This window comes from Lissotriton helveticus, chromosome 1_1 (genome assembly GCF_964261635.1).
Source record: "Lissotriton helveticus chromosome 1_1, aLisHel1.1, whole genome shotgun sequence".
Lineage (NCBI taxonomy): Eukaryota > Metazoa > Chordata > Amphibia > Caudata > Salamandridae > Lissotriton > Lissotriton helveticus.
Genome location: NC_136057.1, coordinates 696,573,754 through 696,588,506, shown reverse-complemented (window position 1 = coordinate 696,588,506; position 14,753 = coordinate 696,573,754). Strand labels below are relative to the sequence as shown.

The 14,753-nt window shown below is 44.1% G+C and overlaps 1 protein-coding gene across 1 annotated transcript in view; it reads left to right on the top strand.

Moving 5' to 3' along the window:
* The window catches only part of METTL25 (methyltransferase like 25), a 690,484-nt gene that overhangs the window by 614,489 nt on the left and 61,242 nt on the right, over positions 1-14,753 (top strand). Inside the window, exon 10 of the mRNA XM_078674227.1 lies at positions 9,413-9,487. Coding sequence (XP_078530353.1) covers positions 9,413-9,487 — 75 coding nt within the window. The remainder of the gene's footprint in view (positions 1-9,412; positions 9,488-14,753) is intronic.

Below are 14,753 nucleotides of genomic sequence, written 5' to 3'. Positions count from 1 at the left end.
GCTTAACAGCCTTCACCAAACTACGAGATTGTCTGTGTACTGCTCCTGCATTAGGGATGCCAGCCTATTCCAAAGAGTTTGCCCTATTCTGTGACACTCGCGATAATTGCGCATTGGCAGTCCTAACTCAAGAACATGGCACGACGAGAAGGCCTGTGGCATATTTCTCTGCCACTCTAGATCCAGTAGCTGCTGGATTACCAGGTTGTCTGAAAGCAGTAGCTGCTACCTGTGCCAGTTTAGAGCAGAGTGAGTCAATTGTCATGGGACATCCGGTAACTGTGTATGTTCCGCATGGAGTGGTAATTTTGTTGACCAGAACAAAAACTCAGTATCTCACCCCTAGTCGGCTGACTAAATATGAGAGGATTCTTGTGGGTGCTGCAAATGTAAACATTGTTAGGTGCAGTATTCTGAACCCAGCCACCTTACTCCCCGACCCAAAGGATATGGAAGGGGGGGTGGATGATGAACATGATTGTATTGATCTAACAGAATTCAATACCAAGCCACGCCCAGACATAAAGGAAACGCCATTGCCTGTGCATGATAAAGAACTATTTGTAGATGGTTCATGTCTAAGGCATGAACAAGGAGGCCTGAGTGCTGCCTATGCGGTAGTGTCCCTAGAAAAAATTGAGGAAGCAGGTTATCTATATCACATCAAGTCTTGCTATGATAAAAGCTTGCCAAATTGGGAAGAACATACGCATAACAGTGTATACTGACAGTCAGTACTGTTATGGGGTTGTGCATGACTTTGGCCAGTTGTGGCTACAGAGGGAGTTCCTGACTTCATCAGGTACCCCTATTCGAAATGGAAAAGTTGTCCAAGACCTTTTAGAGGCAATCCAGTTACCAAAGGAACTGGCAGTGGTAAAATGTGCTGCTCATAAGAAGAGCATGGACAAGGTATCACTGGGAAACGATTATGCTGATCGAGTGGCCCAATGGTGCGCAAGAGATCGGTATATTGTAAATCCAAAACGAGGGGGGCCAGGAACCAGCTGCCAACTTCAAGTGTTTGAGGAAGTGCCTACATGGGATGAAGTGAAAGAGTGGCAGCAGGCGGCGCCTTGGCAAGAAAGAGAGAAGTGGAAGGACGATGGGTGTAGACCAAGACGTGTGGATGGTGTCATTTTAGGTCCAACTGGTATGCCTGTATTGCCTAGACACTTACTTAGCACAATGGCGAGGTTGATACATGAAGGATCACACATTGGTAGGGACGCCATGATTCTAGTGTTCCAACAGACTTGGTACAGTAAAAAGTTCAGGAAAGTAGCAGAGTCCCTCTGCCAGAGGTGCCTGTCATGTCAAAAGATGAACCCAGGGAAGAGGACTGTGGTGGAACTGGGGAAAATTGGGAGGTCTGGGGGTCCCTTTATAAGGATACAGGTTGATTTCATCACCATGCCCCGTTGTGAAGGGAAACGATATGTCCTTGTCATGATCTGTTTATTTTCAAAGTGGGTGGAAGCTTTCCCTACTCCCCAAAATGACGCAAAAACAGTAGCTAAGTGTTTATTAAAAGAACTGATACCTAGGTTCGGGGTTCCAGTCACTATTGAATCAGATCAAGGCTCACATTTTCAGAATGCAGTGATCGACGAACTCTGTAAGGCCTTTGGAATTTCCCAAAAGCTTCACTGTGCCTACCGTCCAGAGGCTTCTGGAGTAGTGGAACAAATAAATGGAACTATCAAAAACAGACTAGCAAAACTGTGTGATGCAACTAAACTAACCTGGGTGAAGGCCCTACCCTTGGTCCTGATGGGACTCAGAAGTATTCCTGATCGCAAGACAGGCCTAAGTCCCCATGAAATCATTATGGGAAGAGTGATGAGACAAGCATGGGTGCCTGGAAGCAAACTGTTGAGTATTACTGATGATTTGGTGCTTGAATACTGCAAAAGATTGGGTGACCAAGTGCGTTCTATCTCTCGCCAGATCGGAGAAGACGCCATCCTCAATCCAACGACTCCTCTCCACAAACTGGTCCCGGGGGACTGGGTGAAGATAAAGAAGCATACTCGGAAGAGCTGCCTGGAGCCAAGGTGGGGAGAAAAACGTCAGGTGATTCTGGTTACTACCACAGCAGTCAAGTGTGCAGGGGTTCCGCGTTGGATACACGCCAGCCACACCCAGAAGGTACCACCAGACGAAGTGCCTGAAGCAGAAGGGCGTCCAGCAGAGGACTCTGCAGGAGCCAGACCAGAAGTAGCTGACAACGTACAGCCCAGTACCAGTCAAGCTGCAGAATCAGCAAACGTTGGCCCAAGGATAGTTGATGACGAACTACCAAGAGTCCAGCCTGCTGAAGGGGTCCAAGAAGCTGAGCCAGAAGTAGCTGAAGACGAGCTGCCAAGCATATGGCCAGAAGAGTGGATTCCCTTGATTGATCTCACCGAAGACCCCATCCGAACAAGTGAACGACTTTGGGAAGGTAGAGAGTGGACTAGAGAGGAAAAGCAAGGCACAGGTGAAGAACCTCAGACTCTTGAGATTCACATCAAAGCTGAGGAAGGAGAAGGTCAGACAGGGACAGAGCACGTGATTGATACAGAACAAGTGAATAAGACTGAACAAGTGCCCGATACTGAACAAGTGAAGGATCTTGATCAAGAGAGGAATACAGAACAAGTGATTGATACTCCTCCACTGACACCTGATATCGGGAAGGGACAGACTAGACATAGTGTAATAGTTCAAGCAGAAGAAAGTCCAGAGATCGAAGTGCTTGAACGGGATCAGATAGAATTAGAAGAACGTGTTCAGGAAATAGAGTCAGAGACACTTGAAGTGCAAACACACAAATTACCTGAACAAGGCCAGATTAGTACCCAGGCAGAAGAAACAGATGCTAGCCCTGGAATTAGTCAGATAGAAGAAGAAGAAACTGAAGCAGAATTGCCACAAGCTAATGAAAATAAGAGGGCAAGAGAAGAAAACGAAGTCCAAGTACCAACCAAAAGACTTAAGAAAAGAAAGCATCTTGAGCCTAAATACATAAAGAAATTGAGATTGAGAATAAAAACAGTAGAAGAAAAACGTGCAGAAGAAAGGAGAAGTGCTCGTATAGCAGAACAACCAGAAGACACTTCCAAGAGAAGGAGTGATCGGATAAAGAGACAAAACAAAAAGTACAAGTCACCTGAATGGACACTTGTGTTAGAAGAACTTGAAGATCTCGATATCACTGATGTAAGCGACGGAGAGCCCGTCCCTGAGTACTCTGACGAAGAGGGAGAAGAGCCACCATGAATTTGCACAAAGTAAGATACTTGTGTAGAGACACAAAGAGGGGTTGAGAAACTTCTTCTGAAGCCAAAATGTCTGATTCAAACGTGAATGGTAGACCTAGTCGCAGCTGTTGCAAAACATGCTGCAAGGTATGTGTCTGTAGTATAGTTGTCCTGATATTACTCTGGATAGGACTAACAATTTTCTTTCCCTTTGCTGTAAGCAAAGATACTAATATTGTCCCTACTGAAATTGTAAATACTGACAGTGAAGAGCTGACAACACAGAGTGTAGCTAGACATGAGAGAGCACTGAGACAAACAAAACAAGACTTAGAAGCATCAGATGAGGAAGAACTACACTATCATAGAATCAAAAACAGGACACGCTTAAATGTTTTCGCAAACTTGGTAATACACTATGTAGAGACTATGGAAATTGAAGATTGCTATGTCTGCATGAAGCTACCTACTTCTGTAGCTGAAGGCGTGACATACCATCACTTGCCACTGACATACGGAATTTCCTGTAGCATTTTAGCTAGCTTTTTTTACAAAAGAGGACCGTTACAGTACTATTACTCTAATAATGACGTGATCTTTTCTGAGCTTCCTATACGTGGGAACTTGAATCCTGTACATACCAAAAGTGACGCAATACGATACATGGGGGATTACTTCCTAACAATAGGTAATATCGACATAGCTGACGCACACAGAGATAACTTGACTTGTTCTTTGCATGAGCAAGAAAAGATGTTCCTAAACATGGCAGAGAAAAGGAGAATTAAAATACAAAAGAAGGCTAATGACGAAAGTCAGAAAAAGCCAAAGTGGGCAGAGAACATGGAAGGCACCTCAACTGGTGGGGCGGGTCCTGCTCTGTTGCTGGATTTTGAAAAGAAAGGCAAGCTATGTCTTCACCGCGAGAAGACTAGCTATTATAATAAAATTTTCATTGGTTCCAGTGAATGCGAACATAATTACAAGGTAATTGGAGGTTGGGGTTTCAAAAATGGGTCAGAGCCTGTGTTTCCTGGAATTTATTATATTTGTGGGGACAAGGCTTATTTCAAATTGCCGGATCACTGGTATGGAAGTTGCTATTTTGGCATTGTCTTCCCGAAAATATACCATGTGAATGGAGTTGCTGGAAGCAGTGAAAATACTAATGGCTTAGTGCGTAGTAAAAGAGAAAGTATAGGTGAAATTATGGGTAGTATTTTCAGTGCACTGATACCTGGAGTGGGAGTGGTTCTGAACACTCACAGAATTTGCAAATTGTCCACTATAGTGGATGTGTTGTCGACTGAGACAGCTCATGGATTTCTGCTGGTTAATACCGAAATGGTTGCGATCAGATCAATGGTTTTGCAGAATCGACTTGCTCTTGATACCTTATTGGCGAAAGAGGGCGGAGTCTGCCGGATGTTGAAGGCGCAACATTGTTGCACTTATATTCCGGACAAAAGTGTGCAGCTCAAAAGATATGTGAGAAACATTACTAATTTGGCAAAGGAACTCAGACCACTCGAGGTTGATAGTGCCTGGAAGAGACTGGCAGATGGTCTCTCAAATGTAGGTCATTGGTTCGCTAGTATAGGTAAAGGCTTATTGCTCAAAGTACTGATGCCAATTGGAATTATAGGTCTCATCCTATTTTTCATATTTGTCTGTTGCAAATGCCGCAAACACACAAAGAAGTATGAGGTGAATGCGAGAGAAGAAAATACAAGAGGAGTGAAACGGAGTGTGGATGAGCTCGAATTAGAAGAGATGAATAATCAGATCTATAAAAAGGTGAAGAATTCTCACCCTACCAAAACTGAACGAGAAAAGCTGGAGCGATTGCTAGAAGAGATAGAACTGTATAAAGTGTGAAAGAAAAGTTGGCATCTGGTTCCATTTATTTTGTGATGATAGTAAATATCATCAAAGAGGGGATTGATGAAGCAAAGCTTCGCATATTTTGCGACCTTGCCGAAGTCATGAACCTCGTCTAGGTGTAACAAGGTAATAAGTGTACGTCTTACTAACGTTTATATTTAGTTTGAATAAGGATTAAGAAGCTTGCCTATGTGTATTCCTAATGATTTTAATCCGTGTCCGTAAAATATGGCCGCCGCTTGTATTTAGTTACTGCGCATGCGTCAGCCACACTCACGTGTCCTGACGGGTCTGCAGAAGTGGAGGGAAATTTATGCGCATGCGTAATTCATAGCTTTGCCTACAACATGGTACTGCTCGTGCCACTGCTCTTGTGTATGTTATGTGTAGCTAACATTTAGACTGCATAAGTATATTTTGTAGTGATAAGTTGAAAGTTCAAAACCAAATGATGTGTTTTCATAACGTTATTTCTATGTATTAATTTGTTCTCGCTTACTTTTCATGTACCGCGGGGAATGGGGGTCTGTCTGTACCGATGAGCCATCTTGGAGGTCCCTTCTGCGCATGATCGCTTTTCCAGGGACCTGACAACTTTGGCTGATGGAACTTAGCCAGCTGGCAGTGATGGGCAAGATGCTCCTGAGAACTGACCTGAAAAACCCAGGAAAACAGAGACAATTGTCCTAGCTCGGCAACAATGTAAATTGTCACTCGTATTTCTGCACAATTTCTCATGGGAACCCCAATCTCGCTAGGCGGTACCCAAATATGTAAATGTAGCATCTAAATAGACTGTTATGATTGGTGTGTTACCCAAAGCCTACCTTAGGACCAATCGAAATTGGGGATTCTGACACTTTGCAACATTTGGGGGGTGGTACACTGACCCAAAAGAGTATATCTACCCTGGGTTCACCTAGGGAATTGTCCGACTTGTCTGGTTTAGCTGACCTGTCACTGACCCATCGTACTCAATAGGTGACTGAAGATACAGAGCGCTGCGGAGCACTCTGTCCGAAATTGACCATAGACTAAGGTTTTACTGAACCTTAAAGTGCTGGCGAAGCACTTTGCTGGGAGTTCGCAGACCCAATCGGGGTCTTGATCGATAGCTGCAGAGAGGGTGGAACGCAGGCGTTGCTTCCAAACTGCGGGTGTGGTCCTGTCCTGAGCGGTCCTGTCCTGAGGGTTTGCTGTCCTGTCCTGAGGTCCTGTCCTGATTCCTAATCTGAGGGTATCCTGTCCTGTCCGGGGTGTCCATTCTACACCTGCTGTCCTTTGAAGGGTAACCTTCCTTGAGGGTTTCCTGTCCTTAACAGACCCGTGGCCAGGGTTTGGTTTCCACACCAGTCTAGGTAAATACTGCTCTAAGTTTCTTTAAACTTGCACCTTTCTATATTTCTGTCTTTTGCTCAAATAAAGAGACATCTTGCATACGTTGATTTTCCATGCTTTTGCCGCAAACTATTGAAACGTAAAGTCATTTGCATAATTTTTCTTGATATGTTCTCATGTTACCCTACCTTTTAGAGATCATATTTTGCATTGCAGTTTGTCATTTTCTGATATGGTCTAGAACGACCTTACTTAGATTTTCTAAAGAATTCCTGCCTTGAATGCATAGCATATTTCCTTTGCATCTCATTATTGCATTTTAATGATTACTCTGACTTTATTTCTCTATAGTTATGTACTTTTCATTATCTTGATTATCGATTGCCTTATTCTTGTAAATCTCATGTTTTCAGAAAACGAACTTTAGATAAACATTTTAAACTTCCAGTTGTCCGTGGTCATTTACAACAGTATTGAATGTCATTTTGAAATTTCATTTGCTGCCTTTCCTTTTACAGCTAGGCCCCTGATCCATTGAAGTCATAGGTACCCGTGTCGGTGGATGGTAAGTCGGGTACACTAAATAATAACAGTAGGGAACACACACAATTGGTAGCAGCCCGTGAAGTCGCCTGGTCAATGAGTAGTGTGAATTGAAAGTATATGGGCCCTGAAGCCGGAAACGGCGTAATCATTGGCTGGGTGACCTCGCGCGCTCTATCACATGCATCTTAATTACTTGTTTATATCAAAAATAGATACCAGGGTCTGTATTACGATATGAGTGCACTTTCCCTGTGTGTGCCATAGCGCACCTTTAAACAGGGGCGCTGGACGCAAACAGGGAAAGTGCACCCTATTACGGTGAATGTGCTGCTTTTAGGACAGCCACAAACTCCCACTGCTGTCTAGGCAGCACATTCAAGTGACATACGCAGCGTCTACTTCAAAGCTGCTCCGTGTTTCACAGTGCAGATGGCTCCCACCTGCTTTTACAAGAAGGATTAGAGATCCCCTAGCAGGCAGGTGCAGTGAGCAACTGCACCCGGCTGCAAAGGGATGTGTGGGGGTGGAGGTCCATGGGATACCATTTCTCCCCTCCAGAGTGCTGCCTTTAGGAGGGGCACTGAAAGTCTGTCAGCTTTTTGTGGAGCACTTTCAGTGTATCTCCCAAAGGCATGTTCGCCTCTTCACCTGGCACTACATATGCACCAGTGCTATCATTATTACAGAAGTGTCTGCGGCCCCTTCTGTAATACCAGTGTCCCAGGGCACACATGCCCATTGTGCCCCAGTGGCGCTTTTTGTAATACGCCCCTGATAGTTGGTTATTATTCTAATATGGTTACCTGCAAATAGAAATCATTATTTGCAGCTGTAGACGGCCTCTCTTGTGGTGGCAATCTTGGATCAGGTCTTCTCTAACCGTGAGTAATTAGAGAGCATGCCTGTAAGACCTCTTTTATGTGTATGACTCTACTGTTTAAACTTGCTTTGCAGTCTCGAAGGCCCATTGCTTTCCCTTTCAGCCTCAGTGCTCCCCTGATGAGACTGCAGATTGGCTACACACACTGCCCTTTCTGCCACTCTCTACCTGTAGTTACATTCAGGTGAAATGGAGTGTTATGGGGCAGCAGATAGATCAATGTTGTCACAGCTACCTTCATATAAAGGATAGTTGCTGGGATGAGAATGTGGTGGATGTCGGCAGGGGGCAGTGTTGTGTGGGAGCTGGTTGCACAGGATACACACAGAGCATAGCTGCCATCTCACCACATACACATATAAGGTCTGACACTTTGTCAGCTGAAATTGGGTGCATTGTCCAATTGAGGTCTCGCTAATTATGTGCACAGTAGTTATACAACCTTCTTTTCTTCTGGTTAACACGCTCCCTTTGCATTTCATAATATAAGTTGCTCTCCTCAAGGCTGCCACTCGTTGTTTAGCCACATTTAGGCTTCTAATTATAATCCTTAAACTCTTCTTCTCCGGGGTGATCTAAGAGACTAAAGGTCGCGTTATGGCGCGTGACATGCCGTGTCTGCGCACTCAATGCAGCATGGCTCCATACAAATGCCAATGAATAATAACGAGGACTGTGAACTTAAATGCGCTGAATATGTTGACAGCACTCTTCCAGCTTCTAAATAGATACACGCCGTACCTTCCATATCCGGAATCACTAAACAACGCACCGAGGAGTCCCTCGCCAAGGATTGGTCCCTCAGTCAACAAGTGCGTTCAGTGTTAAGGTTTGATTGGCGTTTCCACTTTAAACTGCAATTATACCATTAATCGTTTTAGCGATGTATCACTGACATACGATTTTTGACTACCAGGAATGCTAAATAGTCTTACATTTGGCAAAACGTTTATGAAATGCACATTTAAAATAGAAATTACGCGCAATATTGACAAACCTGCATGTGTGAATAATGTTTACTTTGATTATCCAATATTGTTCCTGGTTTTACAGTCATTACGGGTTTTGTTTTCTGTTTTGTAAAGGTTGTGAGGGGAATTGTTTAGTTTGCAAGCACAAGGTTTGTAATTTGTAGATGTTATATCCTCTACAATAGTTGGCATTCTTTATGCATTTGTCTATTGTGTTTAAAAATGTGTTTTTAAAGTCATCTTCATGTTCTCCAAAAACCATCACATAGCCCAGGGCCTTAAGCATGTACCACAGTATAAAGTAAACCCCTAAAAAACTGCTGATGCCTTGAAATGGAAGTTATCTCCCACCTCTAATGGAAAATAAACAAATCTCTGAAGACTTCTGAAAGAAACATTTCATTAATACCATAATCAGCTGTAGCACTCCATAGAACTATGTGCTCCATTTTAAAAGATGCTGTCACTTAGTAACTGTACAATTAATGTGGGTATAGCAGTTTTTGATTGGATTAAATTGTTGTCCTTTTTGTCTCTTTAACACCCAGCTTTCAGACAGCTGTTTATTGGAATACTATGAAGTGTACAAAAGTCGGAAGAAAGAACTGGAAGCATTCAACATGGTAAATTGAGGTTTTCTTGACTTATTTTGCATAAGTTGTCGCTCTACAAAGTGTCTCACAAAAACAATAAGACCATAGATAAATGTATTGTGCATGATCTAAAACCCAAAACATGATACTCACAAAATACCTTTCTACTCAAATACTTAGTTTCAGTAAGCCATTCTGGCCTCTCTGAGATTTGCAAAGAGTTAGTTCTGAGTCATTCTTATGACCTTCCTAAATTCCAGCCCATCACTCAACTACCCTTCATTTCAAGATCCTCGAAAAAGCAGCCTTGACTCAACTCCAAGATTACATCAGTGCCAACAATCTCCTACATGACTATCAATCTGGTTTCAGACTACTCTGCAGCTTGGAGACAGCTACCTTACAAGGCATAGACAACACCAGCCTGGCTAAGATAAAAGTGGCACCTGGAGCCTTCTATTGCTGGACCTCCCTGCTGCTTTGACACTATTGACTATCCTACCCTCATTCACACTCGGTAGCCTTTAATGGGATTCACTGACAATGTCCTTCACTGGTTCTTCTCCAATATACGCAACCAACACCAGTTTCTTCACATGGGCACATCCAGGTCCCAAAAGATCCCTACCATGTGTGAAGTCCCACAAGTTTCTACCTTGTCTCCAATCGTCCTCAACATCTTGGGAGACCTTGAGGCTCTACTCTCCAATAATCGCATCAAAATGCACCAATATCCCAACAATACACATCTCTACTTTGAAGTCTCCTCTTCTGCAGACATCCACTGCATCAAAAAGTGCCTGCAGCTGGTCTTGTCCCGATGTACAGTACCTACCTTGACCTCAACCCAATAAAAAACAATTCCTTTTATTTTTAAGACATTTTCAAAACCTATCCCAATGACATTGACCTGGATAGAACCAAACTCAACTCTTGCAATAAGCCATGTCACTTGAATTTACCTGGGGAAAAAAACAATGAAGGCCTAGTATCAGCTCTCTTTACTAAATAAAGTGAAAGAGTACTATCCCAAAAACTACATCATAGCTGTTCAAGCCCCTGTACTGTCACATCTGGGTATTAGCATTGTTGTACTCCATGTATATTCAGACTTCACACTGACCCCCATTAATGCATCATAAATGACTCAGCACAACTCACCCAGGGCCTGAAGAAATATGACGTTTACCCCAATCTTGAAGTAATTCGACTGGTTCCATTTTGGAAATGGCCCTTTCTGCAGAGTCACCCCAAACGTTTTGGCTTCCTCCTCCACTTTTTCTAACCTCGGTTTTGCTCTGTTAGAAATGGGATTTCTAGTTAGCTATGGCAAGCGTCTAAGCCAGGCAAAAACCACCACTCTAGTCAGGGAAAGGGAGTTACACACTGAGGATAACCCCTGCTCACCGCTCACCGGTTTCTTTGCACGCGCAGTCAGGCTTATCCCAGAGGCAATGTGTAAAGCGTTTGGCCAACACACTCACACAGCAGCAACACACTAGGCACAACACAACAGAAACTCCACACAAGGTTATATCAAAAATAGCCTTTGTATTATCCAAAAACACATTAGAACATAATCACAATTGTACACTGTGCCAATCAGGCGCGAGGTATTACTTTACAGGGAATTATATACATTACAGGGCCAATTGGGTCACTGGCATAACCAATAGAACAGGTAGGTAATAAAACAACCTGTAACTATCGGTACAGGCACCTAGACCTAAATCACCTTAGGCATTCACATTTATGCATAAACGCATTATGCATAACCCTTAGGCACAAACACATTGTGTATAAGTCATATTGGCATACATTTTAGGTATGAACCACATTAGGCCGTAATCACCTATGTACCCTGTGCCATCTGGCACTTAGTATGACTTTACAGGGGTTAGGTACCCTTACAGGGCCAAACAGGCCACTGCTATTACCATTAGAGCTAGGATCTCCAGTACCAACTGGGAAGGTTTTTCTTTGGCACAACACACTATTTAAAACATCATCACGCACTGTGCACCCCCATCAACCATGCACCACAACCCACTGGTAGCAGTGCACACCTTAAATGCATTAGGGGAGGAACCTTAGCCGCAGTGCATTACCCTAACTACTCATAAGGTGCTCATACTACTCCCCGAGCACTGCCATCAGCGCAATACTGGCACTCTTCTTTAGGGTACTTGCACCGTATGCCACCTACTATAGCCACTTCAGCAAGACAAGAGCAAACACTGGCCACAGTACATATCCGGAGCACATGTCGCCCACCTTTAGTCTTGTGCGGACTATCACACATCAGTACACTTAGCCTGTACCTCGAATACACTTGGACCACTGCAATCCGGTACTTAGGCCTTAAAAAAATGAAAATGCCTCAGTTGGTGGGAAGACTTCACGTGGACTCCCGCATCGTTAAACTGACACCAGGTGCAGCCGCCATCCGGGATATTCTGATCCCCAACTGAGGTACCCCTGCCCAGTACCTTTACTCGTTGTCGGTCTCCTCCGTGAGACCGGCTGCCTTTGGAGACCCGCCTTTCCCTCTAACAGGTGGGAGAAAGATGTGGTAGGAAGAATCCCATGAGGCTCTGGAGCTATCCTGAAGCTCCTGTTCGGTCGTTCCAGCCTGCACCAGTTGTGGCCTCTTGGGACCGGTTTCGGATTCATAATCCTCATCAGCCAGTCTATCTTGAATCCAGTGGCCAAGTGAGCAAGGGACTCACGTCTGAGCATACCCTGCCACACTTAGGGCGAACAAAGCGATACAAAAGGGGATGATGGACGGAACGTTGGAGCCAATCAAACACTCACCCCCAGTCAACTGATCTGGGTTTAATCCATCACCATTCTTTAGCCCACTCAGCCACCCCATTTCAGACATGGCTATATGCAAATCAGTCTGACCCTGTGCCTCATGGGAACAGTCCAGCCCGAACTGCCAAGCCATATCTTCCATGGACCGGAAACAAGCATCCTGGGACCGGTTTCGGATTCATAATCCTCATCAGCCAGGCTATCTTGAATCTAGTGGCCAAGTGAGCAAGGGACTCACGTCTGAGCATACCCTGCCACACTTAGGGCGAACAAAGCGATACAAAAGGGGATGATGGACGGTGCGTTTGAGCCAATCAAACACTCACCCCCAGTCAACTGATCTGGGTTTAATCCATCACCATTCTTTAGCCCACTCAGCCACCCCATTTCAGACATGGCTATATGCAAATCAGTCTGACCCTGTGCCTCATGGGAACAGTCCAGCCCGAACTGCCAAGCCATGTCTTCCATGGACCGGAAACAAGCATCCTGGGACCGGTTTCGGATTCATAATCCTCATCAGCCAGGCTATCTTGAATCTAGTGGCCAAGTGAGCAAGGGACTCACGTCTGAGCATACCCTGCCACACTTAGGGCGAACAAAGCGATACAAAAGGGGATGATGGACGGAGCGTTTGAGCCAATCAAACACTCACCCCTAGTCAACTGATCTGGGTTTAATCCATCACCATTCTTTAGCCCACTCAGCCACCCCATTGGTGGGTGGCGCAATCAGTGCTGCAAGCCCACCAGTAGCATTTAATTTATTGGCCCCGGGTATATTAGATACCACTTTACTAGGGACTAATAGGTAAAAAAAAATGTTTTATTTTATTTTTTATTTATTTATTTATAACGCTTTATATAGCGCGAACAAGATCCAGATGGATATCAGTGCGCTTTATAAAGGAAGGGAGGAAGGACATAAATCCTGTATTGGCCATAAGTGAGAATATATAACAGGAGTAATCGCATATATCCCAGACAAATAAATGCATAGTTTTCTGACAAATGACATAAGGAGAATAGTACAATAAACAAGTATGTAACAGTCTAAGAAAGGGAGTATACAATGCGGAAAAAGAGCATAGACCCAGTATCGACAACATGTATGAATACATAACAGGAATACTCACATGTTTCCCATACAAGTGAATCACGGCAAATACTATGAAAAACCTGAATATAACCCTACAAGAAACAATTATGGCCATAAAGTCAGTCAAAGCTAGCAAAGCTCCTGGATTAGACAAGATCCGGGGAGATCTTTACAAACATGATACTAGCGTATGGGGACCCTACATCAACCACCTATGTAACTTTGTAGCGCCCGGAGCAGAAATCCCTGAAACTTGGAGGGGTGCTGAAATCATTTGTATTTTTAAAAAGGGCGATAGGAGCGATCCTGGGAACTATCGCCCGATAAGTTTAATTGATATTTTACAAAAAATATATGCAAGGCACATTTAAAATCGCATCAATCTTTGGATTGATGATGAGCAGATTTTACCTAAATTTCAGGCAGGATTCAGAGCCAAAATCAGGTGTTCAGATTCGCTTGCATGTGTTGGAAATATGTTAACCTAAGGAAGGGCCACTTATATGTGGCATTTGTTGACTTAAGAGCAGCATTCAACCTTATCCCGAGACACTTATTATGGGAAGCACTGTAGTGTGTTTATCTAGGTACCCATATTGATACTCCTATTTCTGACCCTTGTCCGGTTATTAATTCATTAATGTCCATACACCGGCACCGAAACCCGTTTTCAGATTAGGTCATAGCGCATGCTGTCACATTAAGCAAGCACTATCCCTTCAGCCCCCTAGAAAGCACACCGAGTTCTCAAAACAAATCAAACCTCCAACAGACCTGGGAAATCCCCCGCAGCTTTTGTTTTGATTTCGCTCGAGAACTCCTGCAAAGAATGTAAGAACGACCAGTCCTTATGACATTCTTGCTGACGTCTTATGTCCATCCTTACGTCAAACACGCCACCTTTCAGGTATAAATATACCGACGCTGCCCTAAGCTAAGACACGGTGGTGACGAGCTTGGAGCAGCGCTACTTGCCGGAGAGCCCAGCTGATGCAGAAAAGCCCACGGACGCTGCCCCTCCCTTTTGACGCGCTGAGAGAGACGCTGCCTTTTCTCCTGCCGAGAAATCCAGCCTCCGGCGTTTCCAGCCGCCCTCGCGGGTAACTGGGATATCGAGTCCTGTGACAGAGATACCAACCCTCCAGCCTTCTAAATCCCAGGTACTGAACTGACTAACCCCTTACAGAGAATTCTTGAGTCAGATTCTTGGCAACACAAACTTAACTTAAACTGCTACTTACTTACTCCCTCCCAAGTATTAGGCTTAGGTCAGGTAAACCGGGGTAGGCGTAGTTAGAAGCACCAGTTGAGTACGATTAGTCAATGTATATATGCATGTATATCTTTTATCCATTTTAAGTATCATATGGCTAAGAAA